The sequence below is a fragment of the Grus americana genome, chromosome 4 (assembly GCF_028858705.1).
Source record: "Grus americana isolate bGruAme1 chromosome 4, bGruAme1.mat, whole genome shotgun sequence".
NCBI classification, from domain to species: Eukaryota; Metazoa; Chordata; class Aves; order Gruiformes; family Gruidae; genus Grus; species Grus americana.
In genome coordinates this window covers 57,974,974-58,001,469 of record NC_072855.1, presented here as the reverse complement: position 1 = coordinate 58,001,469, position 26,496 = coordinate 57,974,974, and the positions used below count along the sequence as shown (strand labels likewise).

The window sequence follows — 26,496 nt, the reverse complement described above, 5'->3', positions numbered from 1 at the left end:
GTTCACTCGCTATTACAAAAATGGGCACATAGTGTGTTTTGATGTACTTCCTACAATTGATACAGATTATTAGGTATGAGAAAGGAGAAAAGAACTATTACAATTACAACATATAATAACCAGTAGGGGGTGCCTTTATATCAGTCTCCTGGAGGTGATGTTTTGCATATTTCTGCATTTAGGCAAACAAAACTCTCTTAGAGGTCAAAAATCATTTTATAGTGATTGCGGACGCTGACAAAGCCAAAAAATGGACAGTTAATACCATGCTTAGGCTCTCATTTAGGAGATTTTGCAGAGAAGAGTGTTACCTAAAACTAACTGCTGTTGATCATTGGAGAAATGAGGAAAGATACTATAATCTCATGCAATCCCAGTTTTGGTCTGTTCCCTTGACCTGGATTAACCTTTTTCCTTTTATCTATATTTTAATTCCAAACACCTCGCTTGAATGCGACTGTATCCAGGTCTCTGCTAAAACCTTTAATGTGCAACACTAAGGTCAGCGGAAATAAGTTTGAACCCTAGTATTATTTCATACAAATACCGTAGGCATCCTTGAATCTCCCATAATTACTAGTTTGGTCTCCAGTGAGATGTTCAGCATCTGGCTATATTTAGTTTATTGATTTCTTTTTCAAATGGTTACCTTTCAAGAGCCATTTAAAAATACATGTTTCTTCTTCTTAACTTACTATTTACAGGCACACACACTGCATTCAGGCTGCACAGAACTGGTCCCAACTTTCTTTTGCAAGCAAGAAGTAAACAGCAAAATGGCCATTAAAATCTTAGTCTAAATATTTCAGTTTCTTTCTTGAGTGAAAAAAGGATAAATTTATATATAGCACACTTTCTCTACTCTTACATTATGACTAACTACTGTTAACAGATTAATGAAATATCAACTGTGCATTCTCTCAATTTATTACATCACACTCAAATGTATTGTTTTGTGCAATCAATATTAACAAAGATCATGTCCATTAAAATGTGCACACTGTTCTGCAGACTGAATACAGCACATAATACTTGTTGGCTTTAATCAATGAAAAGCCCAGAGCTGCACAAAAATTGCTGGGTCATGAAACTACAAAGCTATTAAACTGTGGGGTTTTTTAATAAATCTCTTTTTATATGGGCATGAGTAGCTAATTCTTTTATAAATTATTAAGTATCCTTTTCTTTGTTTGCATCATATTAATACCTAAGGGACTTATTAATGGACCAGGACTCCAGCTGCAATGTTTCCAGTAGCTGCTCATATAAAAGTGAGAAGTTCCTTTACATAGTGCCTTTGACTTACTTTTAAAAACCATTCCAAATTGGTTTGCATAGAGGCTACGTGGGTAAGGCCAATATTGCTACGTGGGCTGAAAACTGGCTGGCAGACAGGACCCCATAACCCGTAACGAGCATACAGTGATGGTCAGACTAATGGGGCCAGAGTGGGGGTAACATGGACAAGTCTATCAGTGAACTGAAGATCCTGGAAGGCATGTGGAATTAAGCTGGATGCTTGGAAAGGTACCGGTGTCATGCAGCAGTGGGTGCAAGCAAAACCAATGGTCTAGGACTCAGATGTTCTTAAAATTAATCTTGGAGACATATCCTAACTTCTTACCCGGAAAAGAGGCAGCTGTCAGACTACGGGCTCTTGATCTACGATGTGTAGAAATTCCTTCTAGGCTTTGGTTTAGCTTCTGCTGCGTCTAATAGAACAGAAGAGTCAGAACTCATCCCTTCCAGAAAGAAAGTAGGCAGGGAGAAGACATTTTGGTTGTAAAATCTAGGCTTGAGGAGAAAGACATAATAGTGGCCAGGGTCCCAATAGAGAAAGTCTTCTGCATCTTTATAGATGATTATTGCTGCAGTTGCCTCAAAAGACAAGTTCCAAAGTCTTGAAATCGCAGGATATTGAGGGTCCCTAAGGCTGGTTAGAAGTGACTACAGCTTTTCACTAGTCTGAATCTAGTCCACCTCAGTACTGAGGAGTGCCTGAAAGTTAATCTCATGATGAATAGTCTTCACAAAGTTGGCTGTTCCTGGTCCACATCAAAACTGGCATTAAACAGCAGTCTCAATAAAAGATCAGAGGAACGTGAGCCAACTTAGGCTATCACCCTTGCAGATTGTGTTTGGGGTGCATTCCTGGGGCTCTGGAGGAGGCTTCTAATGCCACTAACATCTTTCCTTTTCACATGCACAGAGATAAAGATGGCAAGTTATCAGGGTGTGAAGCAATAACACCAAGTGTGTCCTGAAGACTAACTGAACAGCGTAGGCATCACCCTGAAATAACACAAGATAAAATGACTCCCAATAAGACAAAAAAATCAATATATGTTAACAAGGCAGAGGATTCCCCTAAGCCCATTCTGAACAATTTTTTACTTTTTCCCTAGATTTTTTTTTTTTTTAATATTTTCATCCTGAAAGAGATTACCAGGATGGAAAATTTTTGTCTGAACAGATAAACCTCTGCAAAGCTGCGAGTGACTACAAAAGGGACATAAAATGAGATGTGTCATGCATTTCTGTGACTAGGAACCATTGCATTGCCTATGTCTATTATGAATGAGCATGGATCATTCCTCACTTATTTACGATGAAAATATGGCTTTAGAGAATTGAAATGTCAATTTCAATAAAGTCAGGATTTACTGAACTAAACAAACACATTTTCTCCCTTGCTCTTTAGAATTACCAGTTTTCTCACTTTGGACTTGTCAAGATTTCCCCCTCTATGTTTCTAAATTCCTCTTTTGCAGCTTAATATAACACGTTGATTTCATTTTTAGAAGTCAGAGCATACCAATAGGATTTGAGGTCAACACTAAGTTAGCTACATACCCAGAAAGTCTAATAATTTTAAAAGTTTTGGGGGTTTTTTGCACACCAGAAAAACTAGCCAAAACACCTGAGGAAATCCAGGATTCAACCATTTGATTTCAACTGATCTGCACATAAAGCCTGATAATAACATCTTGGAGATCAGTTTGAAAACATATTGTGAAGCCGTGGATAATATTTCTAGACAAACAAGTAGCAACATTCATAACAGTCATTTAAATGTGCACAAAAAGGAGTATATAGCTACTACTGGTTTATAGGAATGTATAACTAAAATAATAAATAAAAACGTACTGTATTCAAGCTGGGATCTACCCGTGAGCTGCAGAAGATAATCCTCATTAGTATAGATTCTCTGAGCGGTGAACAAAAACCCCCTGATATCTGCACGTGCCGCACCAACACATTACACACTGCAGCTGTATGAAACCAATGTAACTATCAACAAATATGACATGGGTTAACAGAAACCAGAATTTTCCATTCTCTTCTTCTAAAACAAGAGGGACACCAGGTGGGTTTTTTTAATTTATTTTATAAATCAATAGCTTTATAAGCATACAAATAAACCAAATATATTATATTTGTATTGAAGTATCATTTCAAGGTTTTACACTAAAGATTATTTTAAGTTCAGAGCTGAGTTTAGGAAACATTTTAAACTCAAAACACCCAATTACAAAAACATATCAGCTTGATTTTCATATCTTATTCTGTAAAGAACACTGTCAAATTTAAAATTAGATCCTTAGACTGGAGGAAAGCAAAGTAAACAAAACATAGGATAGAATATGAAACTAATTTGTAAGGAGTCTGAAACACTTTTGTTTAGACAAGATTCAAAGTTACAAATCTTTATTTACTTTGATCGGGGAAATTTCCAACTAAATGTTGACTGTCATTCAACACAGCACTTTGATTTTAAGCACACAAACATATTTCACCAGAGATAACCAAAGTGCAGTGATCAAAGTCATTTTACTCTCTAGTTCTCGTGGAAATAAAATGCTTTAGTGAATTGGGGCCTTTATAGCTGGACTCTCCTCCCATCAAAATACACAAGATCAGTGATTAACTGTGAAAGACCAGGGAATCCAAACTAGATGCCTTTAACAATGTCAATGAAATTAAGCTATACTGAACTTAAAATCAAATCTACCAAATACTAATGGTTCAACCCAGTGGTTCTTCTCTCTTGAACACAGTTTAGTATGCCAACTCTCCTCAACCACTTCTTTTTCCATGGAAATACCCTTGTTGCCATTCACACAAGAGAATGCATCTTCATTGCTACTAGTTCCAACTAACCTCTGGAAATGCCTAATTTACAAATTTATTCTGAGTTCAGAACTGATGTGATTACGAAACAGACTCAATAATTCAAAACCACCATCAAAAATCACTTTAGAAGATAAACAACTAAGTGAAAACTCTCTACACAACAGAGCTTTATAATTTTTGTAATTCAGACACCTTGGGCTCAATGTTCTTACTGTTTACGCCAACATAAATCAGAACTGACTCCGCAAAGCTACTCAAGTGTGTAACTGTTTTGGACAAGAGGTAAGAGACATTCAATACTCTTTCCCATCATTGGCCTACGAAGCTGGTAACCAAATGATGTCCCATACCTTCCCGGCAGGATTCTAAAAAACCAAAAAGCAGGATGGTAAACACACATATTAATAACATTTGGCACTATTATCCAGCTAATTAATTACAAGAAACACTAGTGGTGGACACTGTAGTGGAGTTTAAAGTAGGCGTTTGATAGTTACAGTAGTAGGCTTCAAAGATAGAGGATTGAGAGACCCCCCCCACAATGAAAACATTATTAGTAATCTAGCTGATTTCCAGATATCTTCCAAAACGTTCTGAAAACAGCCTTAGGAAGTCAAGATCAGTGGTGAAAATCACTTGATATGATAAAAAACTAAGCTACAACTCTGTATACAACAGACCTTTATAAGCGAGTTAGTTCTTAGTAAATACTGGAAGGGAACTGTAGCTGTTAGAAAGTCAGTTACAACAAAAATTGGTGTTGTTTTCCAATTGTTCCCATGGCAGCACAAATCAGTTACATGGAAGTCAGTCTAAACTGAAGTAGGTTTTTTGTTTGTTTGTCCCACTCCTCCTGTTCTGTTGGAGCAGCAACCGGCTGGACATCTTTCCCCACACTAAGTCCTATAAAATGGACCAGGTTTTGCTGCCAGACACATTTCTGTGAGGCAAGGACAGAAAGCTTCCTCACAGGGCTGAAAGCAGACTCAGCCACCCTGCCTCAGTCCGGAAACAATCCTGCAATGCTCTGAAGTACCAGTGTAGACTGGAAAATTTAATGGAAGAATCACCTTTCATCTCAGGTGTTACTTCTGACTTCATAGATGTGACCATCATTAATACCATATGCTCATAAACAATACTCCAGCCCACCAAACCTGAGAAGTGCAAGATCCCATTTAGTGCTCGCTTACATGAGCAGATACGAGAATATCTCTGGTGAAGTCCAAGAAGTTACAGTGACCTGACAGCAGTGCTGGGGAGAGGCTTAAAGTGTCCATGAACAGTATTATAATAAAAAGATTCATTATTAGATCATTTTCCTTCTTCAACTTCCATTCCAGTTCCTCTGCAGTTGTCCTTGTGGCCCATTTTCTAGGCAGTTTCTGGACTCTGTGGAAGACCACTATTTGCAACAAACTCCATTAGAAAATACTTATCACTGACAAATCACCCGCTCGTCTGTTTTCCCTTCAGTATCCTTTTAGCAGGCAGTTAATGAAGTTAGCAGCAGTGGCCCTTAAAGTGATACTTATAGAGTACTCATTGCTAATACATTGCTCACGGTAATTCTTCCAAGCAGAGATGACAGGGAAGGAGTGGCAAGGATTTCTCTGTTCTGTTTTGATTTGTGGTTGGTTTTTATTTTCCTAGACCAGATTTTAATGAAAAAATGAGGGTTACATCAGTGTTTCATGAGTTCCCATTCTCTACAGACTTCATCCTTCTGCTTTTTCCCACTCAAACCCAGGCTGCTTCTAGTCTGGCTGCATCAGCTGGCTGGCTGGGGCAAGCTCGCAGGGCTCCCTTTCCACCAGGGGCTGAGAGTGGATGCTCCAAGGAGGGCCCTTCGCCATTCCCACGGGCTGACGCAATTTCTCACCAACAGGAATGTCTTGTCGACAGGCTTGTTCTTTTGCCAAAGTCTCTGCTCCTTTGTTGTATGTTACGGTCTGTTCTTCCACTGGAGAAAACGGATACGTATTACTGAAAGCCATTTGAAAAGCTTAACAACTAAGCTAAAAGAAAGCTAAGAGCAGCTTTGGGAGAGGAAAGCTATGAAAGGAAGCACAGAACAGGGTTCAGAAAATTACAAACCCAACCCATGTCAAAAGAACAAAACAAGGCAAAGTCAAGAACTTGCTACAGATTTTGCCGAGGACAAGTCATTTCTTAAATTTCATGGTTTTCTGCTTTAATACATAAGAACAGGATAAAGCATGTCCATGACAGGAAGACTACCTGCCTGGCAAAATTAAAGCCCCTGCTCCAAAGTCAAAAGATCCTAGAATTATTAACTCACATGGTAAAGAAGAACTTTCTTAAACATGTTAGAAAAGACATTGGATTATTTACTAGTCTTGTTGTCTAAAATGTTTGAACCTCTTTTGCTAAAATTTTCAACTAGGAAAAAAATCAGACACCTGTCATGGGAAATTTCTGTTCCAATAGCTGCATCTAATAAAACTATAAATGAAAACAGACCCTCCTAATGGGAAACATCAGGATTCCTTTCCTGGACAATAGAGTTCTACACATGTTCACAATATTAGTCCAACCAAGTAAATGTGAGGCATATTTTCTACTGATGAATAAAGTGACTTCCCATCATATGTCTAAGGACAGGATGGGCAATTTTGAAAATAATGCAAGGTGCCTGCCCATTCGAGTATCCTCAAACTTTTGTCTTTGCATATTTCTAAATGACTGATGCAAACCGGGTTCTCTAGTAACTTCTGTAATTAGAAGATATATATGGTAACTAAGACAAATGGTTAAGGATATCAGTCTTTCTCCTCCATCAGTTCTCACCACCTGAGCAATTACGAGCTTCAGTTGCCATCTATAAGGCAGCATATCCTAAAACTCAGAGTGGTCCAGCTGGTAACCTGAGGGCCATGGAAGCTTGTTGTGTGCTTCTGTGCTGCCTGCTGCCTTTGCACCAGGGATGGGAGGCACATCTTCATTCATTGCATCTGTGTTTAAGCACCAAACACTCCCCAAGCAAACACCTTGTTTAACACAAAAAGCAGAACTGCAGTTGCTGCTGCAGGGCAAAAGTTTTCTGGGGAGACCTGGACTCCTCACACCAGTTATGCTGCCTGAATGAATAAGGACCGTCAAAGTATATTGTTTCACAGATATACATTCCTCATTGGTATGAGGGGCATAACTTCACTCGTTATGAAGCAAACCTGTGAAGTTCTCTATAAATATAAAAATATGGTATTATTACGATCACGAGAAGCATCTGGCTTCTTACGAGTGTGAAGGCACGGTTGTAGTGTAATTTCTCATGAATAATCTGCAAAGTGAAGGACTGAATGGTCTCTTCACAGCAATAAAAACATGTTTCTGCTGTGCACAACAGCTTTAAACAGGCTGGAAATATAATTTTGATTTCCCTGTCTCCTCTATCAGCCACTGCTTCTGCTGGTACAAAGGTGAGGAGAGTTCTAATAAGGAAGGAAACCCTACTCACCATATTCTGAAGGACAGGCAGGATGAGGATCTGTTGTCTCACACTCAATTAGATCAACCGCTTTAGTCTCCAGAGAACTGTTACACTCCTTAACAACCGCAAGCTGCAAATACATGCAATATGCACAAAATATACAGAGCCCAAATTAATATAAAATGAACTGGTTTTCTGAAACCCAAGGGGAAAACTAGAAGGGCCACACACTCCAACCACAGCAGGGGGAAGAAGGTCATCCTGGCTTCTGGGATGACCCTTCCCCTGCAGATAATTAAACATTAGAGTTGATGACGGCCCTGGTCTTCCTTTGGAAAGTGTGCAGTCCCAGTCTAGTAAAGAACTACCCTGTTCTCCTGCCTTGCAAATCAACCTTTCCAGGTTCAAGAACAAAAGTTCATGAAAATCAACCGTCTCCATAGCACTGAGAGCCACTTTAAAAGTATTAAAGAGACCCGCAACCAGACAGCAGGAAATCCTGTCAGACAGGGAAAGAAGCGAGCCTCCCTTTCTGGGGAATGCAGTTCCATCATCCCACAGATAGACATCCACTTCCCAGTGGAAGCGACACCTTGGAAGCAGAAGATGGAACCCTCTGGGGGAACATGCTGAAAAGACCAGGGGGGAAATAGAAAAAACAGGGGTAGAGGAAAGCAATGTGAAGCACTGCACTGAAGTAGTATAGAGGGAAAGAGGGAAACCCAGTAAAGGGGGGAGATGTTTAAAGGGCAGATACAGGGAAGAAGAGAAAATGCCTGTAAATAAGATGTTCCAACAGCAGGACTGACAGATTCAGTGGTGCAGGTGGATAATTGGTGGATTTATGTGGATAGATCACAGATGGAGCAGGTGTGACTACTTAGGCATCAGTTCATTTACATAAAATCTGTAGGCTTACAGCTGCTAACCCACATGTGACAGACCCCTGAGGAGATTCAGCTACACACAATTCTGCAAAATATCTTTGAATGTGCAAAGCAGAACACTTGCTGGATGAAAAGTCTCAGAATAAACATCAAAATCCAGGCATGTGCAGAAGTTTACCAAGGCTTACATATCCCTAGGACAAACCTAGCCTGGCTTATGGTACTCTAATACAAATGTGAAAAAATACCTAAGCGTACCCTCAGCTAAATGTGGCCTCACCTGGCAGAATAGAAGTAAGAGGTAAAGTGAATGGCACTTGGGCAATTTATAGGTACAGTTTCAGTATCATGATACCTAGCATTTGATACGTGTGATAGCATAAAAAGCTTGTTATCCTCTACATTAACCTAGATGGGCAAGAACAAGAAAGTATTTGCACTCCCTCTCCCCAGCCTCGCAAATGAGCAGTAACACTGTGGGCTACAAAAGAAGTGAATTTCATGAGCTCTTTAGTTACTGCATACATATCATCCGGTCCCAATACAATTAGGATTATTAATGCTGTGTAAATCAGTAGCATCCAAAAAGCTATTCCAGTACCTTAAGAGGTGAGGAACTATAGAGTTTTCTGTCCCTGAGGTAGTATAATCTCTTTTTTTACATAAAGCTCCCAAATAATCCACTTTAAGTGAACAGTAGAAATGGATAACCTCCTGCTGCTTTTTGGGAATGCTACAGTTTCTCACCTGAGTGCATGCATGCATGAAGCCCCAGTGAACCTAACACTCAATGGCTACATCAGCACAGAGAGAATCACACGCATGAAACCACAGGAATCCATTACTGCGTAAGCAGCAATAATTAGCAAAGGGTCAGTGATTTCTTCTTCCAACCTGCAACAAGCCATTTGCAATAAATTATTAATGCATTTGATGTCTCCCAGTGCAAGAATGCATGGTGAAATTTAACATGAGTGTGCAATAGATGAGTAGGTTGGATTTGTTTTTGTTGATTCAGTCCATTGCTTAGCTGTCTAATTCTATATTCAGCAAAAATGTCATTGACCACTAGCATTAACTATGGGGACAATGGCAGGTGGGGACAGAGCTGATGAGCTGCAGGCCTCCTAGAGTACTGCTCGCAGGCAACGAGCTCTTCTCAGTCCCAGCTAATGTTTCTGATTTTCTCAGCCTCAGATATTTTGCAAACTGTGGTTTTTGTCCCTGCTGTGAACAAATGATGGCATCACCATGATTCAGCATATTTGCTGTCCAGTACCTGGAGGAACAAAGTGCTGGTAATGAAAGGTCCACAAGAGTATGCAGTTGACCAGCTAAGGAACAGTATGTTGTAACCAGGGTCAAGTCAATTCAGTACTGCCAACATATGTTTGACAGTGTGTTTCAATGGCTACCCGCTCACAAATCCTGCCAGACACTCAATCTAAACCATTTGTCGAGTCCTTCTTCGGGTTGATTTAAAATCCTTGGATTTCCACTGTAAATATTTAATGATATTTAACCCCTCCAAGAGAGTCCCAAGTAGAACAAACTCATCTCTTTCTGGACTCAAAGATTTGGAGCAGAGTCAAACTCCAGGCCATTTAATGTAAAATTCTTTTGTGACCATGAGTACTACACGCACGGTTCTTGTACCTTTCCAGTTATAGTTGGGTGTGGAAGGCTTTAAAACCTTGCAGTAATACCTATACTGGAAAAACATGTGTGCAGTTACCCCAGTCAAAAGGTATGTGATTCACTAGAGTTCATCGCCAATCCTGTACAAGTCTAAACTCTTCCAGTAGCCTTTTCCACTGCAATAACTCTGCTTGTTTTGAAGAGTGTATGCTGCTTAGCTAATGTGATGCTACCTGGACAAGTATTGTGATACCTGTATTACAGCGACTTATTCAGAGCTGAATGATATGTGTGTGCAGACAAGCTCTCAGGGTAAGTCATGCCATTCTGAGAAAGGAGTCTCAGACTGGGCACAGAAGTAGCCACAGATGTCAAATATGTCACTTTCACCAACTTCAGGTTTCAATAGCAATCACCCAGCAGTGTAATGTCCTTTTAACGGCAGTAAGAATCAGGTCCTTAGATCAGATCTTACGGGGTCAAATTCTCTGACGCAACTTCAAAAACAACAGAAACAGGCCAGTACAACCAGATCATGACAGCATTTCTACCTACACCAGTGCAAAATTGGTATTTTATATTCCCTCCCAAACTGCCCGATAACATCCTAGTTGTTTTTCTTTACAAGGCAGCAGCCTCTAATATAAAGACATGTAATTTCATCAACCCCCAAAACAAAGTTCAACAAGGCTTCCAAGAAGCCTTTTTTACAGAGGGCATACTTTCCTGTGAAAATAACTCCGTGATATGCCATGTCATCACATTGCCATTTCCTTAATTTAGAACACAGTTCCCCAACTGTTGTGTTCAAAGCTAACAATAACACTGGCTAATGGTTGCAATACATCCAGGCAGCTGTGAACTTTGAGGGATAACAATGAGGTAAGATGAACTAGGGTTCACAGCAAAGCACTTGATGACTGTAGCAGTTATTTAATATATTTAAGATGTGAATTATTTGATGGATAATCTCAAGTGGATCCCTAACACTCTTTGATCCTTCCTGCTTCCCTTTCCACTCCACATTAATATAATTACCTGAGACTTGTTGCTGGTAGGTGTCACGTTCTCATTGTCAGCGGGGCTGCTGGCATCTCCTATCGCTTCTGCATAGAGATTCTTCTTATACAAGTTTTGACTTCTGCAACAAAGCAAAAGTGGAAACAAATTATTTTGCTTTGGGAGGAACAGAAGCTGCTTTCTTTCACACATTATTCTGTTGGTATTTACAGAAGGGACATATATTTTGGTTTTTTTCATTGGTTTGAAAGGGTGGTTTACTGTCAATTACTGCACAATAGTTAAACAGCTCGTCAGAAACAGTCGTCAGTAAGAAGTGAACAAATGATTGTTCTACTGTGCCATCTGTAAAGGGTCATTCATTAGAAAAAACAATAGGCCTCATAATTTCAACTACCCCTTTCCATTTTCTTATATTATTCTATTTATAATACATTCCTCTAATAAAGATTTATCTTTCAGTCAATACAATGAACAGCATTTGTGAGTGAAGCTCAGAAATAAAAATCTGACTGTATTCTCTACACCAGTGATAGTTACAATTATGAAAGTCGCTTCTGCGTTCATCTGCATCATTTATGAAAAACAACAATTTCAGAAATTACTGTGAAATAAACAAATTGAAAGCCTCAAAAAGCTCGGAACTAAGACATTTCCAGGAAAAAGCATGACCAACGGAATTAGCTCAAGGGTAAAAAAGCCAAGAGTACAACCTGGAGTTGGAAAAGGAAACGAATAATCAGCTCTAAGTGGCTAGCTCCATAAATTCAAAAATCGTTATTTTTGTAGTTAAACAGCAATCACTTATAAGGCAGTATTAAAAGCCCGTATATGCTCCAACATAGAAAACATGGTCATAAGAAAAAGAGCTCATTTACACTGCTTGAGATCCAAACCAGTACATCTTTACTGACTTTACATACACATATTTTCTCCTCCCAGACATCAGCTAACAAAATTACTGTTACACTCTTCAAATTCCGGAAGTCTCAAATTATAACATCCTTTTACTTGATCTATTTTAAATGAAATTTAATAGACTTGTACCAAAGAAAATATGGATTTTCCTTTTATTTCTACATCACATTCATATACTAACTGGGAATGCGCATTTGTCGTAATTAATATATGTTGCTCCCTTCATGAAAATACAATGTAAATAAAATTTTCTTTTTGCTAGAAACAAAAAAGACCTGTCTCCACCATGGATTTTCTCCTCAGATTCTCTATAACATGTTCCTCTGTATTCAAACATTTTAAAAAAAAATTACTGTCTCCAGTAGAGGATAAGACTAGGTCTGCTAATATGAAATCAAACAGGTGTCGGATCTGAGGGTATATCCACAGAGCAGAATGATGAGAAATAAGGTAAATTAGTCCATTTTAACTTTTCCTGATTGTGTTGGGTTTGCGTGGCAAGGTTTTGGTAGCGGGGGGGCTACAGGGGTGGCTTCTGTGAGAAGCTGCTGGAAGCTCCTCCTGTGTCTGACAGAGCCAATGCCAGCCGGCTCCAAGACGGACCCACCGCTGGCCAAGGCCAAGCCAATCAGCGCCTCTGTGATAACATATTTAAGAAGAAGAAAAACACTTAGAGAGAGAGAGCTTTTGCAGCCGGAGAGAGGAGTGAGAAGATGTAAGAAACTCTGCAGACACCAAGGTCAGTGCAGATGGAGGGAGAGGAGGAGCTCCAGGCGCCGGAGCAGAGATCCCCCTGCAGCCTGTGGTGAAGACCATGGTGAAGCAGGCTGTCCCCCTGCAGCCCATGGAGGAAGGATGAGGGGGTGTAGAGATTCCACCTGCAGCCCGTGGAGGACCCCACGCCAGAGCAGGTGGAGGCACCTGAAGGAGGCTGCGGCCCGTGGGAAGCCCACGCTGGAGCAAGTTCCTGGCCGGACCGGTGGACCCGTGAAGAGGGGAGCCCACGCCAGGGCAGGTTTGCTGGCAGGACTTGTGGCCCCGTGGGGGACCCCACGCTGGAGCAGTTTGCTCCTGAAGGTCTGCACCCCGTGAGAGGGACTCCATGCTGGAGCAGGGGAACGATGAGAGGAGTCCTCCCCCTGAGGATGAAGAAGCGGCAGAAACACCGTGTGATGAACTGACCGTAACCCCCATTCCCCATCCCCCTGTGCCGCTGAGGGGGGGGAAGGTTGAAGCCGGGAGTGAAGTTGAGCCCGGGAAGATGGGAGGGGTGGGGGGAGGTGTTTTAAGAGTTGATTTTATTTTCTCATTCCTCTACTCTGTTTTGCTTGGTAATAAATCAGATGAATTCCCTCTCCAAGTTCGGTCTGTTTTGCTCGTGACAACAATTAGAGAGTGATCTCTCCCTGTCCTTATCTTGACCTACAAACGCTTCGTTATACCTTTTCTCCCCTGTCTAGTAAATGAGGGGAGTGAGAGAGCGGCTCTGGTGGGCACCTGGCCTCCAGCCACGGTCAACCCACCACACTGATGCTGTAGAAGGCTGTTGTTCATGTTTTGTCACCTGGATGTGCCCGTTCTGCATTACAGCTCATAGTGCTGACAAAACGCGAATCCATTACTCAAGAGTCACAAAATCCATTGCACAGAGCTCACACACAGGCACGGTCCTCAGCGGGATGCCCTGCTCACGAGGATCACTAATTCTACATCTTACTTTACAGCATGCAGAGTAACAGATGCCAGACAGACTTGGCGGGCATGGGAGTCTTCGTATGCGACTGAGCACAAGCAGACAAGGCAGTGAAATCTAGTGGACCGAGCAAGAAGCCAAGAATTTCTCAATCCTAATACCAGCCCTACTCAATCCTAATACCAGCCCTACTGTCAATTTTTGCACAGCCTTGGTCAATTGAGGTGGAGGGATTGTGGGTGTTAAATCTGTGATTCAGGTTTTTTTTTTTTTTTTTTTTTTTCTTGGAAAAGAGTTGTTTCCTTGCTTCCCAAGGAAGCTAGGAAACTTGGCATACTATACAGTCAGACTACATAAACCTAACATTAAGAATAACACAATGCTCTTCAGTAGGCTACAGTCATCGAACAAACCAACACAATAATTTGGTATCCTTGGCCTCCAGTTCACACATTTTTTCAAATTGGCAGGTGTAGATCTCCAACTTCATTTCCTCCAATTAAAAGGAGATAGGTATCTCTATTTTACAGGGGAGGGAACAGGACTATTACAGACTTAATTGATACATTTCAAAATACAGTAGATTACGTGAAAAAGCAATATATAGCAATTCCAACCCAAATACTGGTTTCCAGACTCCAGTTAAATAGATATTTTAGGTCAGTGGTTTCATTTTGATCTAGTTATGCTAGTAATACCTGCAGTACAAATTCAGTCAAGCATGTGATTGAAAATTTGTTGTCAAGGTAAATAGTTATATTGATCAAAAGCATTTGGCAAGAAAGAAAGGTAAATCAGGGAGAAATTACAAAAGAGGGAGGAAGGAAAGAGAATGAGTATCTTCACACCTTACAACCAGCCATATTCTGGCTTTTTTCATGACAGTTTATATGACATATATGGAAAATATAAGAATCTCCGAGTTTGTCTATTCTGCATGTATCATTCCACTGATTAGCTTCTGAATTCTAGGTCATGAGAATTCCAGGCTGTGCTTAGCTTTAATTCTGGACCTCCACCATTAGTTAGTTAATAGAAAATAAGAAACGTGACAGCTTCTCTACTATTATGGACTAAATATGCTAGGAATCACTAAATAAGAATGCAAAATATTAGCTTCCATAGTTAACTTCTTTTGCAGCTTAACTTTTCATGCCCAGGAGAGTCTAATTTTAAAATTAACCTAAACCACAAACAAACCCCCTGCACACAGAGGGTAGGTCAGCATGCAGCAGGAAACTCTTGATTTGGCTGCTGTCTGGCTTTTTGTTTGTTTATTTTTAAATATAAATTTGCATTTAAACAAGAGCCTCAGAGAACAGTTTTCTGCCAAGGTCATGGCCAAAACACTCTAACTTATTAAATGATGAGTACTTTCTAGTCCAAGGGACATCGATAACATTTAATTTCACATCAAACTGTGTTCTTAAATAGTGGCTGTAGGGATTCTTTTGCCATAAGAATCCCAAACCTGCACAATTCATTACAGCCACGGAAAATGCCAGGGAGTACTTTTACAACAGATGTGCCTTAGGCTCAAATCCCTGATTTTACTCTTTCTACTGCCAGGAAAACTGCTTTCACATTCATTGCTGGAGGCATCACTGTGGAAGTTTGCTATTGGAAGGTTAGTACATTGCTTTTCTCAATGGCAAGGAAACTTTCAAGTGCCACTCTACACTGAAAGGGAAGCAAACCCAAACTAATGGGATAGATAGCAGAGAAGAGCCAAGCCCTACCATGACAGTTTTGGACATGTAGAGCTCTTGAGGGAAACCAATGAGGAAGTAAATAGCATGCTCCTGAACTCTCTCATCAATACAAATTATGGCTCCTCTTCAAACCTAATAAAGTCGTCTTCTTCCCCCCAGACACACATCACTCGCTAACACCAATGCGAGTACTGCAAGCAAGGGACACGCCAGAACTTTCTGAACTATTCACAGATCCAATTACTGAAAAGTAACAAGGATTATATGGTGATTTCCACTAGATGAGGAACAGCTCATGTTCTTTGCCATGAGCCCTCTGTGAAAGTCAGCAGCACCTCGGTCCCTTTGCCACACGTTCTCGGCGCGTGTTTGGAAGCGCTACCTGTGGCAGTAGGCAGCCAGGGACCCCAGCAGTAGCAGGAGGACCAGCAGCGCTACGCACACTGTGATGGTGATATTCCGCATCTTCACCCGCTCGGCGTGCTGCTGCTCCCACCACTCCAGATCGCTGAACTGGCACCGCTCCCCGACGTAGCCCGTCACACAGCTGCCAAAAGGAAGTGAGCATACTTTGTAACTGACGGCGCAGGAAAAAACCTCAGATCATCACTTTAGTCACCTTGTGTATTGATTTACCATTGGCAACCACTACAGAAATATCTGGTTGAATTTAGCAGTGGTGAAGACAAAATAACTTTAAAGGAATGGCTGTCAAAACCTGTAGAATTCAATATTAAAAGACTTTTTTTACTGTAAAGTTATTGAATCACCTACAGAATTATACAGAGAGATTATAATTTCCAGATTCCAATGGATAAAGAATAGAAAAAATTAATTTTCTCTTAAATCCTGATGTTTGATTAGTATTTCCCTAAGATTTCCCATTTAACTGTGCCCAGCAGCAAGTTTTCCTTTCTTTGAAATAGGCAATATAGGACTTACTTATATTTTCAGAGTGATTTGGTTACGGGAATCAAATTTTAATCTGAATGCTAACTTTAAAATAAAAAACAAATGAAAGTGTTTAAAAAAATTGTATGGGTTAGAAATACCTTCATAATTTAGTTTTAATACAAGCTTCTTCTGTAGGCAGTTTTTGTTTATTTGTTTGTTTTTACCGCTCTAAAACCCAACATAGAAATATCTTATCAGTGCATAAAACCCTCAAATCAAAATTACTAGAAAGTGAAAAATACATCAAAAAGAATCTCAGCCTAGTTTTACTGTCCATGGTGTGAGACATAAAAAAGGAAATAATAAACATGAAAAATGAAAAGTCTACCCAATTCATAACAATTTCTCAGCAACGTAGGCTCAAATCCTTCTCACAATTCTTATCAGTCTAACTTTATTCAAGTCAAAACAGCTAGTCAAATGAGCAAAAGAAGAATGATTAAACCTGCAGCATCTCTTACCTAATGTCATGAAAAAATTATATCAGCATTCATTATTAAATCAGGCACAAGCACTCTCATTCTGTCACAAATTAGAATGCATATATGTTGGAAGACAGAAAAATACTATTTTTTTTAATGTGAGATCACGATAAATTCCGAACAAGCTAGAAGATCTACTTTCTAGTGTAAGAGCTTTTATTAATTAAAATACAAATCACATTTGGTATGTGATTTTTGCTAGATAACATTTTTACATGACTTCGTTTTGGTATTTAATATGTTACAGCCTACATGAATGAATGCTGCCATCTAGCGAGAATTCAGCAAGGTCCACACACAAACCCCGACTCCAAAGAACATGGCTAAGCACGGTTGCTCCTTAATTTTTTAAACGGCTTCCACTTCTAGAACTGAAGAATACATACATTTGGATTCTTATTATGCACTAATACCTAACAAATAAAAGAAAAAAAGATCCAATTTGAAAGTTCTGCAGTTGTCGACTCTTCAGTTTCAACAGGAGAAACTCAATGAGATGAAAAAAAAGATAGTTTTCAATGCCTCTAAAAATTTACACTAAAAATTCATAACAAATACTGGAGATGACCATGAGTCCATCTCCTGCAATGGTTTTGCTGAGCTTAGGAAATCCACGGCACAAAGCATCCATTTCGTTCCCATGTATATACACGAGAGAGATTCTTTTCATACTCCTGCAGGTACAGAGGTCTGCAGGCAGGGGAGACCACTCATATTTACAAATAGGAAAGCCTAGCATTTGACAGTGCTTGCAGGAATGGCCTAGTGCAGAGGTTCCTGCCATTCAGTACAGGGAAGATCTGGGGGAATGGTGCGTCAAAGAAACGCTTCAGCACAAAGCTCGCTCTCCTCACTCCAGGATCGTACCAGGGCCACCCGAGTTACTGAGACACAGAGGGAGATTTGCCCACTATGGCACAGCACCCATCCCCTGCGCTGGTCCTCATCTACCAGGCGAGACCCCAGGGGAGGAGGCAGGCATTGGATTTGTCCCACTCTAAACACTTTTATGCTTGATTTTGAAGAAAGATTCACAGATTCAAATATAATCAACTTACACAATTAAGCTTTAGCATTAATGGTTTTGAAGAAATTATTATCCCATGGGACTAGGCCGTCACATTGACCAGGCCAAGGCTGACTTTTGGTCAGAGATATGAGATTCTCTTTGCTTTTATCAGTAACTGCATTTGGGGAAGCAGGAATTAAGCTGCACAGAAATATTGACAGGAGGAAGGTGGTCTCGTTTTTGAGGTCTCATTGCTACTCTGTTTTTAAGAGGACCATCATGTTGTACCCTTTCTGCCAGGGACCAAGACTCTTCAAACTGTAAGGGGAGATGCTGACACCAGACTTCTCCTCCCTGGTCCCAGTCAGAGAAGACAAGGCAGAGGTGTTCTTTTCCATTCCAGTGAGTGCTACACATGAACAGCAAGGCCAACAAGGAGGCACAAGTCAGCACAATACCTACAGGAGAGACAGCAAGCACCTCTTTCATAAAGCCATGAGAACCAAGTCATTTAACAACTTGTCTCACATTTCCAAAGCAAAGCATCAAGTGCTTAGGGAACAAATCCAATCCTACTATTAATTGTAATGGGTGTGAATGGAGTGACCACTTACAGAAACTTACAGTGATCCCTTACAGAAAAGAACAGAGTCTAATGATACTTGCTAACATGAGTGATGAACAGATAATTTATGGACAAACACTTCGCAGTCTGCACTCAACTGAGCCCTAAGGATACCATTCATCAGCACAGACAATACAAATTTCTGTACTTACTTGCAGGCATAGTCTTGTAGATCAGAAACATAATTGCACACTCCACCATGAAGGCAGTATGACTCGTAGGAAGGAGGGCATCCTACAACATCACCTTGCGCAGAGTGTGTAGAGTATTCATTGCTGACAACAGGGGGGGACACAGTAGATTCTGCAATACAGGATTTCACAAGGACATCTCTAAACTTTTGGCTGCATTGGCAACATGATCTTACAAAACAGTTCCAGAATTTTAAGATAGGAAAGTAGGTAAAAATCTCAACTAATTAGTTGTGTTTTACCTATTTGCTTATGTTGCTTATCAAATTTAGGCACACAGAACTTTAGATCAAAATACTAAATATGCTTGATTCTAGATTTGCAAAGAAAGACCCACAGAGGTTGGCTGCATTCTGTGTATTTAGATGTGTGAGTACAGCTCTGAAGAGAAACTGCACTGGCAATCCAGTTGATCACATACGCATGTGACTGCAGATCACATTTTTTATTGTTTCCAGCTACCTCAGGTACAGATAACAGCATCAATGGGGAAGCAAGGAACTCTATTGACCCAGTTCTTCAAAGGGTTCTGTAGCCTGCTCTGAATTGCACACACTGTCACCTACACAGATATCCAAACCAGCTAGTTTTAAAGGTAGCTCTAATATCTCTGCACAGCGTGACCTACAATGCAGACATGCCCTTACAGAAAAGGAGCGCTTTCTTGCCCACTTTGATGCTACAGCAAATCCATAGGTCAGAACCAAACATCTACATGGCAAAGAATTTCTAGTAGTATGGCTTAGCAGAAATGTGCCTAATCGCTCTCATACGTTTATGGGATCAGTTTTATGACTCACACCAGTTTTATTGCAACATGACCTTCAATGACATTTGTTTTTTAAAATTTCATTTGCAGGAGAACTGCCATGGCAAAGAGCCTAAAGGGAAAGGGATGAGTGTTTTTAGTGAACCCCAGGTGTGACTGCATTCTGCAAAGAAAATTTCAGCTTGCTAAAAGAACTTATTAGGCAAAGAACTAAAACAGTATGTTAACACCCACGAAGACAAGAGATAAGAGTTACAGCTGAGGGACCTAGAAGGCATTACTTCCAAGTCATGCATCATTTAAAATCATCATTTCCTGAGTAACACCTGAAACTACTGAAAGCTTAAGTAACTGAAAGGGGGGTGGGGATCCTGATAGGTGTTCTACTCTAAAAAGCCATATTTTCCTTCTGTTTTTCTGCAGAAACAGATCTGTGACAATCACACAGTGTCCCTCCATCATCAGACAGTCACTTGATCTGGAGTAAAACTCACTCCGATGAAGAGGGCTGACATAGAGTAAGAAAATGAGTCACTCGGGTCCGCATTTTCAGAGAATACTGCTGTCACATTGAAGCACTGAAATAAGGATCAGATAGTCACTAGTGCTGAACCTTCATGAGCTCCCTTCATTAAATAGGTAACCAGATTTTCTAAACAGTTTCAGAGCCCTTTTGAAAAATTAGCCACTGGATCTGAAAGACTAGCTTATTCTGAAGAAATAAATGGGACTTAAATTATGTGCAGTGCTTGTGCTAGCCTTCTGCAGAGGGAAAGAAGGCACAGGGAGTTTGAAAAATGACACAGACTGAAATCACCTCCAAAAATGTTACCTCCAAGGAGTTGATTGCAAAGGCTATTAGATAGATGTGTCATTACAGTTGAATAGTAAAAATAAGCATTGAACCTTAATGTAGATTTTTCCAAACTAAACTCAAATCTGGTCGCCTTAGCGCACCTCAAAACAGCCTCCCTCAGGCAATGCTAAATGGATTCACAAGCTGCCCAGTATGTCACTATACAGGGTTTCCCTAATTTCCAGGTATAACAATTTATCCAAGAACACAGTTCTCAGTTAAGGGATACTTCATTTTAATTGCTCGCTCCATTTACTCACTGCAACCAATGCCAGTTCCAGAAGCATCATCAGCACATGAGCAAGTGAAGTTTCCTTCTGTATTTATGCAGGTTATGTTCTCTCCACAGGTGTGGGACCCCATCTTGCACTCATCAATATCTGTCACCCAAACAGTCTGCAGTTAGAAGAACGAAATTCCTCAGAGCATCGGTTAAAAGGGCAGCAGTTGCAGCATTTGCAGTCTCCTGGCAGTGGGGAAAAACACCGAAGACCTTCCCTCTGCAAATATGCCTTCATGGAAAACGTAACAGAAAGGCAACCAGTATACTTTCAATGCCAAGTAATCACGGCCTCCCCAGCCTCTCAGAGCATGCTATGCTGCTACAGAAGCTCTCCACAGAGAGAAGGAAGGAAAGGCTTCCCCATGAAACAAGACAAGTACAGTAGAGTTGAAGAGAAGACTTATTTGTAAGAATTGGGTCAAATTTAATGGGCTTTGAATTAGGCTATAAAGGAGAAAGGAAAAAGAAAAGGACAAAAAAGAAGACAAGACTCAAAGCTCTGAACAAACTGTGTGCCAGTCAAATACTGGGGGGGGAAAAAGCTTCCTGTTCCTTCATATTTGCTGGTAAAAAGGATTTAAAAAATTAAGAAATGTAAGGAATGAACTTAAGACCTGGCATTAGAGCTGGATGGGAAAATCTGTGGATCTGATTATTAACAAGACTCTAAATGTACTCAAGTTGTCAGTGTCAACACCTTGAACCTCATGCCTATTAAACCAACCTGGAATTATTTGACGAGTATTATGACACACTCAATACCTGCTTTCGTTTATATTCATGGCAACGATTTCCAATAAAGCTCTACTGGTTTCACCTCCGTTTCCCCCCTCCCCTTCACTCTTCCTCGCTCTCCTGCTGTAGCTACTAAAAAGAGTGCAAACACTGAGAGCAGGTATCCACTGACAACTACAGGCTTTGCATATTGATCAGTTGCTGAGGTTGCCACACTTCAAAAAGGAAGCAAAGGATCAAAAAGGAAGAAATTATAAATGTCAACTGTCTGGGGGAGCCACTGTTAGGATCCATATCCCTTCCAGATTTTTCAAAAAAGAAGCAGAATAGCTCATTTGACAGCTTCACAGCTTGGTGCAAGGCTAGCCCAAATCATAAGACACGTCTCTTGCTCATTTGTCCTGCCCCAGCCTTCCAGACACAGCACAGCCCTCACATGTGCCCGTACCGTAGCAATGGACTCCATCTCCAGTGTAGCCTTCCAGGCATTTACAGACGTAGCCCCCTTCCGTATTGATACAGCTCGAAACGTTTCGATTACAGTGATCCATATTTACAGCACACTCATCAACATCTGTGAGACAAAACAAGGAGACGGGACACACAGGTCATGAAACCATCAGGTAAATCAATAAAAAGAGATGTCTACATCATGGATCTCCCTCAGACGGTGCTGTCACCTGTCATCTGTACATCTGAAGCAAATGGCAAGAGAAGGGCTTTGTGGTCTTTTCTTGGCATGAAATTTGATGGGGATGTTCTAAAGAGCCTAAGATAGTCAACCAGCTACTTTCAACTGGAGATGTAGAAGTTCCACAAATACCACTTTCTTCAAAAAAATCCCATTTGAAGGGAATGATCCTATTAAAAACTAGCCTTATATTCTTAAGCCCTACTCAGAGAGAAACTTTATTTTGAGAAAGAACACATAAGCTTAAAAAAAAAAAAGTACTACAATTAAAAAAAAATTTACACCCATTTCACCTTCCATTTTTTTTGTTCCTTTCCATAGCAACACAGACTCCTGTGAGTCTTCATGCTTAGCCACCAAATGGTAAATTGTTCTGTTTCTAATGCCTTCCTGTCTTGGTCTTTATGAGACAACAAAGTGCTCCCGTTTATGTTGTATGCAAGTCCAAAAACTTAAAGATTACTCTGAGCGCTGTGTTATCTGATTTGTAGAATTCCTTTCTAGTGCTAGAAAGAAACAACAGCAGCATTTTTGTATAAACATTATACCAGGAATACTAATTTTTAACAGATTCCTTAATACCTACTTCTAAATTATACATCAACTATCATGCCTATGGACTGAGATTTTATAATTAGGCAATTTTTACAAATAAATACATTATGCTTTTATTCCTATTATCCCTGTTATTGCTTGTTAATATTAATAGGATTAACACTCATAACTCAGGGGAAAATAAGGCATGTGATAATTAGCCATTTCATCTCACATGCTCTCTGCTCATCGTCCCTTTCAAAACAAGGAATACCATTGACCTTTCTGTGATGGCTCACGCAGCAGATCTACCAATGTGAGAAAAGATAGATTTTCTTCCTCTCCCCCAATCTACAGTTTTCCACAAGGTTGTACTAATGTCTTTTATTACCATAGCATGATTTCCCCTTCCTGGTAAATCCTTTCAAACACTGGCACATAGCACCATCCTCCAGCAAAACACACTCTGCGTTGACATCGCATTCTAGTGCAGTACAGTCATCTTGATCTATAGCATAAACAAGACCAAAAAAGCCACTAGATGTGTTTGGACAGATCAAAGGAGGTACTATAAATAAAAAACCCCCACCAACCAACCAACCAAGAAGAAAACCAGAACATACAGTCAAAGTTTGAAACACAGCTCTCTATTACAGCCAATACAATCATCACAGCTGTTGTCTTTGTCTAGATAGACTCGAAGTCTCATTTAGTATCAGGATTTCTGAATATTGTATGCAAAACCTATTGTACAATTTAATGATCTAGTGTCATGGAAAATACGTAGAATTCAATGGGTTTTACTGCAATTTTGGTCAGAGGAACTTATTATACTTATAAAATCTAAGGGAGAGACTTTCACAAGTGTTCCAAATTAGAAATGTTTGTTCTCTAGGCCTGCATAGCATGATCAAGTTTTGTTGACATAGAGAAGGAACATGGAGACAAACAAACAAAAAAGCACTCCTCCCTGGCATAATTGCATAGACTTAACTTCTTGTTAGAGGGTTAAGAGCATGAATGTCACTAGTCTTGACATTGAGCCTTTCTTCCTTTAAGGCCTATGATTTCTTTCCATTCTATAAACCTGTTTAGAGCTTCACAGTAAATAGAAGGGAGACAATCATCAGACTCTACCTGATACCATGATTTCAGCCGTCAACAAAATGCTGGTTTTCTGCTTTTCCACACTGTCTGTATCCTTGAACATCCCACTGCTTTGTGTACTCCAGAGCAAGGTCTCTGGTGTTGGCATCGGCACTGCTGCCTTGCGCACAGAGACGCTTCCTGAAAAAGACAAGAAAGAAGTGACACAGACTATTTAAATCTACTGAACTAACTTTCTGACTTTCTATCATTTGTCTACTTTCCAATAATCATGGTGGTTTCCTTCTAAAAAAACCATCTGTATCCCCTCAGGCTAGCCTGTTTCTGGCCTCAAATTATTCCTAAAACCATTCACTGGTGGGTTTTCTCAAATACAAAAGACAAGAAACGCAACTCATTGCTCACAATACTTGTCAGCACTGCACACATCTCTCTCACTGCTAATATGCCAAGAGAAAAATTACAATGGTGAAACAACATGTTATTGTCCTAGGACAACACCCCAGTGGTTGCATTCTTCAGAGAAACCATAACTCATTATGTAGAGTGAATATTTTCCAATGCTGTCAGGATCCTCAAGGGTATGGGGATGGGCTTTTTTGGAACTGGAGGATCGTACCTGCTGTTGTGTTGGAAGCATCCAGAGCATGACAGGTTTTTCCATCCTGAGTTTTCCCAAATCCTGGGTGGCACATGCAATGGGCAACTCCAAAATTGTTTTCACAGATCTGATCACAGCCTCCATTCTCATAAAGGCAAGGATTTGCCCCTAATGCAGAAAAATAAGCAACTTAACAAGCTGCTTCTTCAGTCAACATCTCCTTTTAGCTGTGCAGAGTTGAAGCAGTTGGAAAAAGAATAAGAACTGACAAAAACTAGAACATCTTTTTTTTTTTTAATTAAAAACAGATGCATACAGTAAAGCATCGATCACCTAGCCTCTGGCAGGAAAGCAGATTTGCATACTCTCTATCTAATAAATGTATCACTTTTTTTTTTTAATTTCCTTTATTATTTCTCATTTAATATTTAGAGTCCTAACATTCCCTAAAAGAACATTACAAGGGCACAGGGAACCTGTGATTACCTTCTCTCAATCCCAGTCTATTGAATTACTTTTTCCTGTTTACAGGGAGACTGTTCCCAACAGAAAACAAATTATTTGATCCAAAATTAATAAATCTTACAAAATCTTTCTCCATGTCATTTGTTATTATTTGTATGCATGAAGGGTGATAATAAGCTAGGATAAATAGGAATTAGAAGACTATAGTGGCCTTGTGGCAACTGATCAGCATCTATTCTTGGGCATGATCATAAATACACAAAATCTATTAGCATTCCTGGGACACATGCCCAGATGATGCTTTCAGTAAATGCCAGTCTGACTATGCAAGGCCTTTTAAAGAGCCTATTTCTGAGAAGATAATCCTCTCCCCAAGGACATCTATTCTATTGATATCACTGAACAAGAGGAGGCTGGAAGGGAATGACTGCTTAATTTTTGCAGTATACCTGGTTTCGCCAAAGGATGAACTACAACCATTGATGAGGGTCTCAGCATGCTGCCTCGAAGACGTACCCTGTTTTGGCCGGTCTTCTTGTCCACCCTCATTAGTGATGGCCTAGCCCAGTCAGAAAACCAAAGGTGATCCTCAAACACCGCTACATCAAAAGGGTGACCTACAAAGAAATTAGATTTCTCATTTCCACCTCTGTAGAACATACACAAGAAACCACGTAAACAAAAGCAGTATCTGCATATAGGTCTGCTTCTAAGTGGCATAGCCATAGCCACTTCTCCACTTTGATGTCTCATGGGGAGGGATAAGTGTCCGTGGATGGTGGACCACAGGCACGTTACTTATGCTCTTAGCAGAGGAGGCTATAACACTTGCCTGGCTCAGTACAGTAACTATACTGCTGGTTATCTCCAACCAGATCAAGTCCACAAGATGCTTCTACATCAGACATCATCATTTATTAAAGTAGCATTGGGATCAGCCTTTCAGAAGAGGAGTCCCTCCCTCCTCTGCCAGTAAGTGGCCCAGCACAGAACTGCTGAGGTACACAGCTCCTTTTGCAGTCTTCACATAACAGGGAGGAGAGGAGCTCATGGCATGTGTCATCCTGCATAAGTGTACGAGCACTGGGAGCTACAGACACTGTAGCCACTGACTCCTGGTAGGACTCCAAAGCCAGTGTGTGGTCTCTGCAAGTGCCAAAAGTACACACAAGTGCAACACAGTGGCCCAGATGTACGTATAAACATGCACAGACATTCACTAGCCAATTCATCACAGTGCAAAATTGAAGAGAGGAATTCATTTTCCTCACTTCAGCCAACTAGCAGCATTAGGCTGTGACCAGTTAGTCACTGTCTGTTAGCCAGCTAACAGTAACAGCTAACACAAACCATAGGATGCAACAGATCATCCAGGCAGCTTCCTTACTTTTTGCTAATTACAACAGGAACCTAGACACCAGCTTAGACCAGGCGCCTCACACTTACATGGCTAACAGTAGGTGAGAGAAATCTCACCCCAAATTCAGAGTTCAGCAAGTTTTCCTTGGTACCACAACATTATCTGCACTAGAAAAACCTCAGATCGCTAGTTTGATTTCCAGAGAGAAGCTCAGCCATTCAGCATCCAAAGGACACTTTCATATATATAAGGGCAGACATACTTACAAAGATCTTTGCAAAATGATTCTCACTCTTTTTAATATGTCTGTCACGATAGAAAATTGTCATTAGTCCATATGGGACTATGCATTCTTTCTATAAATTTAGAAATCTCCTG

The 26,496-nt window shown here is 40.3% G+C and overlaps 1 protein-coding gene across 5 annotated transcripts in view; it reads right to left on the bottom strand.

Moving 5' to 3' along the window:
* Positions 1–3,448: 3,448 nt before the first annotated feature.
* Positions 3,449–26,496, bottom strand: part of EGF (epidermal growth factor) — a 62,007-nt gene continuing 38,959 nt past the window's right edge. The window contains exons 15-26 of one of the 5 annotated variants that reach the window (XR_008577126.1): positions 25,208–25,375; positions 24,312–24,461; positions 23,723–23,872; positions 22,977–23,093; positions 21,809–21,934; positions 20,603–20,722; positions 18,679–18,829; positions 15,839–16,003; positions 11,152–11,254; positions 7,616–7,718; positions 5,378–6,097; positions 3,455–4,499 (exon numbers count right to left, since the gene is read on the bottom strand). Coding sequence is in view for 4 of the 5 variants with exons in the window: in XM_054825501.1 (XP_054681476.1) it covers positions 5,892–6,097; positions 7,616–7,718; positions 11,152–11,254; positions 15,839–16,003; positions 18,679–18,829; positions 20,603–20,722; positions 21,809–21,934; positions 22,977–23,093; positions 23,723–23,872; positions 24,312–24,461; positions 25,208–25,375 (1,559 nt within the window). In the remaining variant the exon portion in view is untranslated. Of the gene's footprint in view, positions 6,098–7,615; positions 7,719–11,151; positions 11,255–15,838; positions 16,004–18,678; positions 18,830–20,602; positions 20,723–21,808; positions 21,935–22,976; positions 23,094–23,722; positions 23,873–24,311; positions 24,462–25,207; positions 25,376–26,496 lie in introns of all 5 variants that reach the window. The other 4 variants (XM_054825501.1, XM_054825502.1, XM_054825505.1 and 1 more) reach the window with 4 other exon arrangements.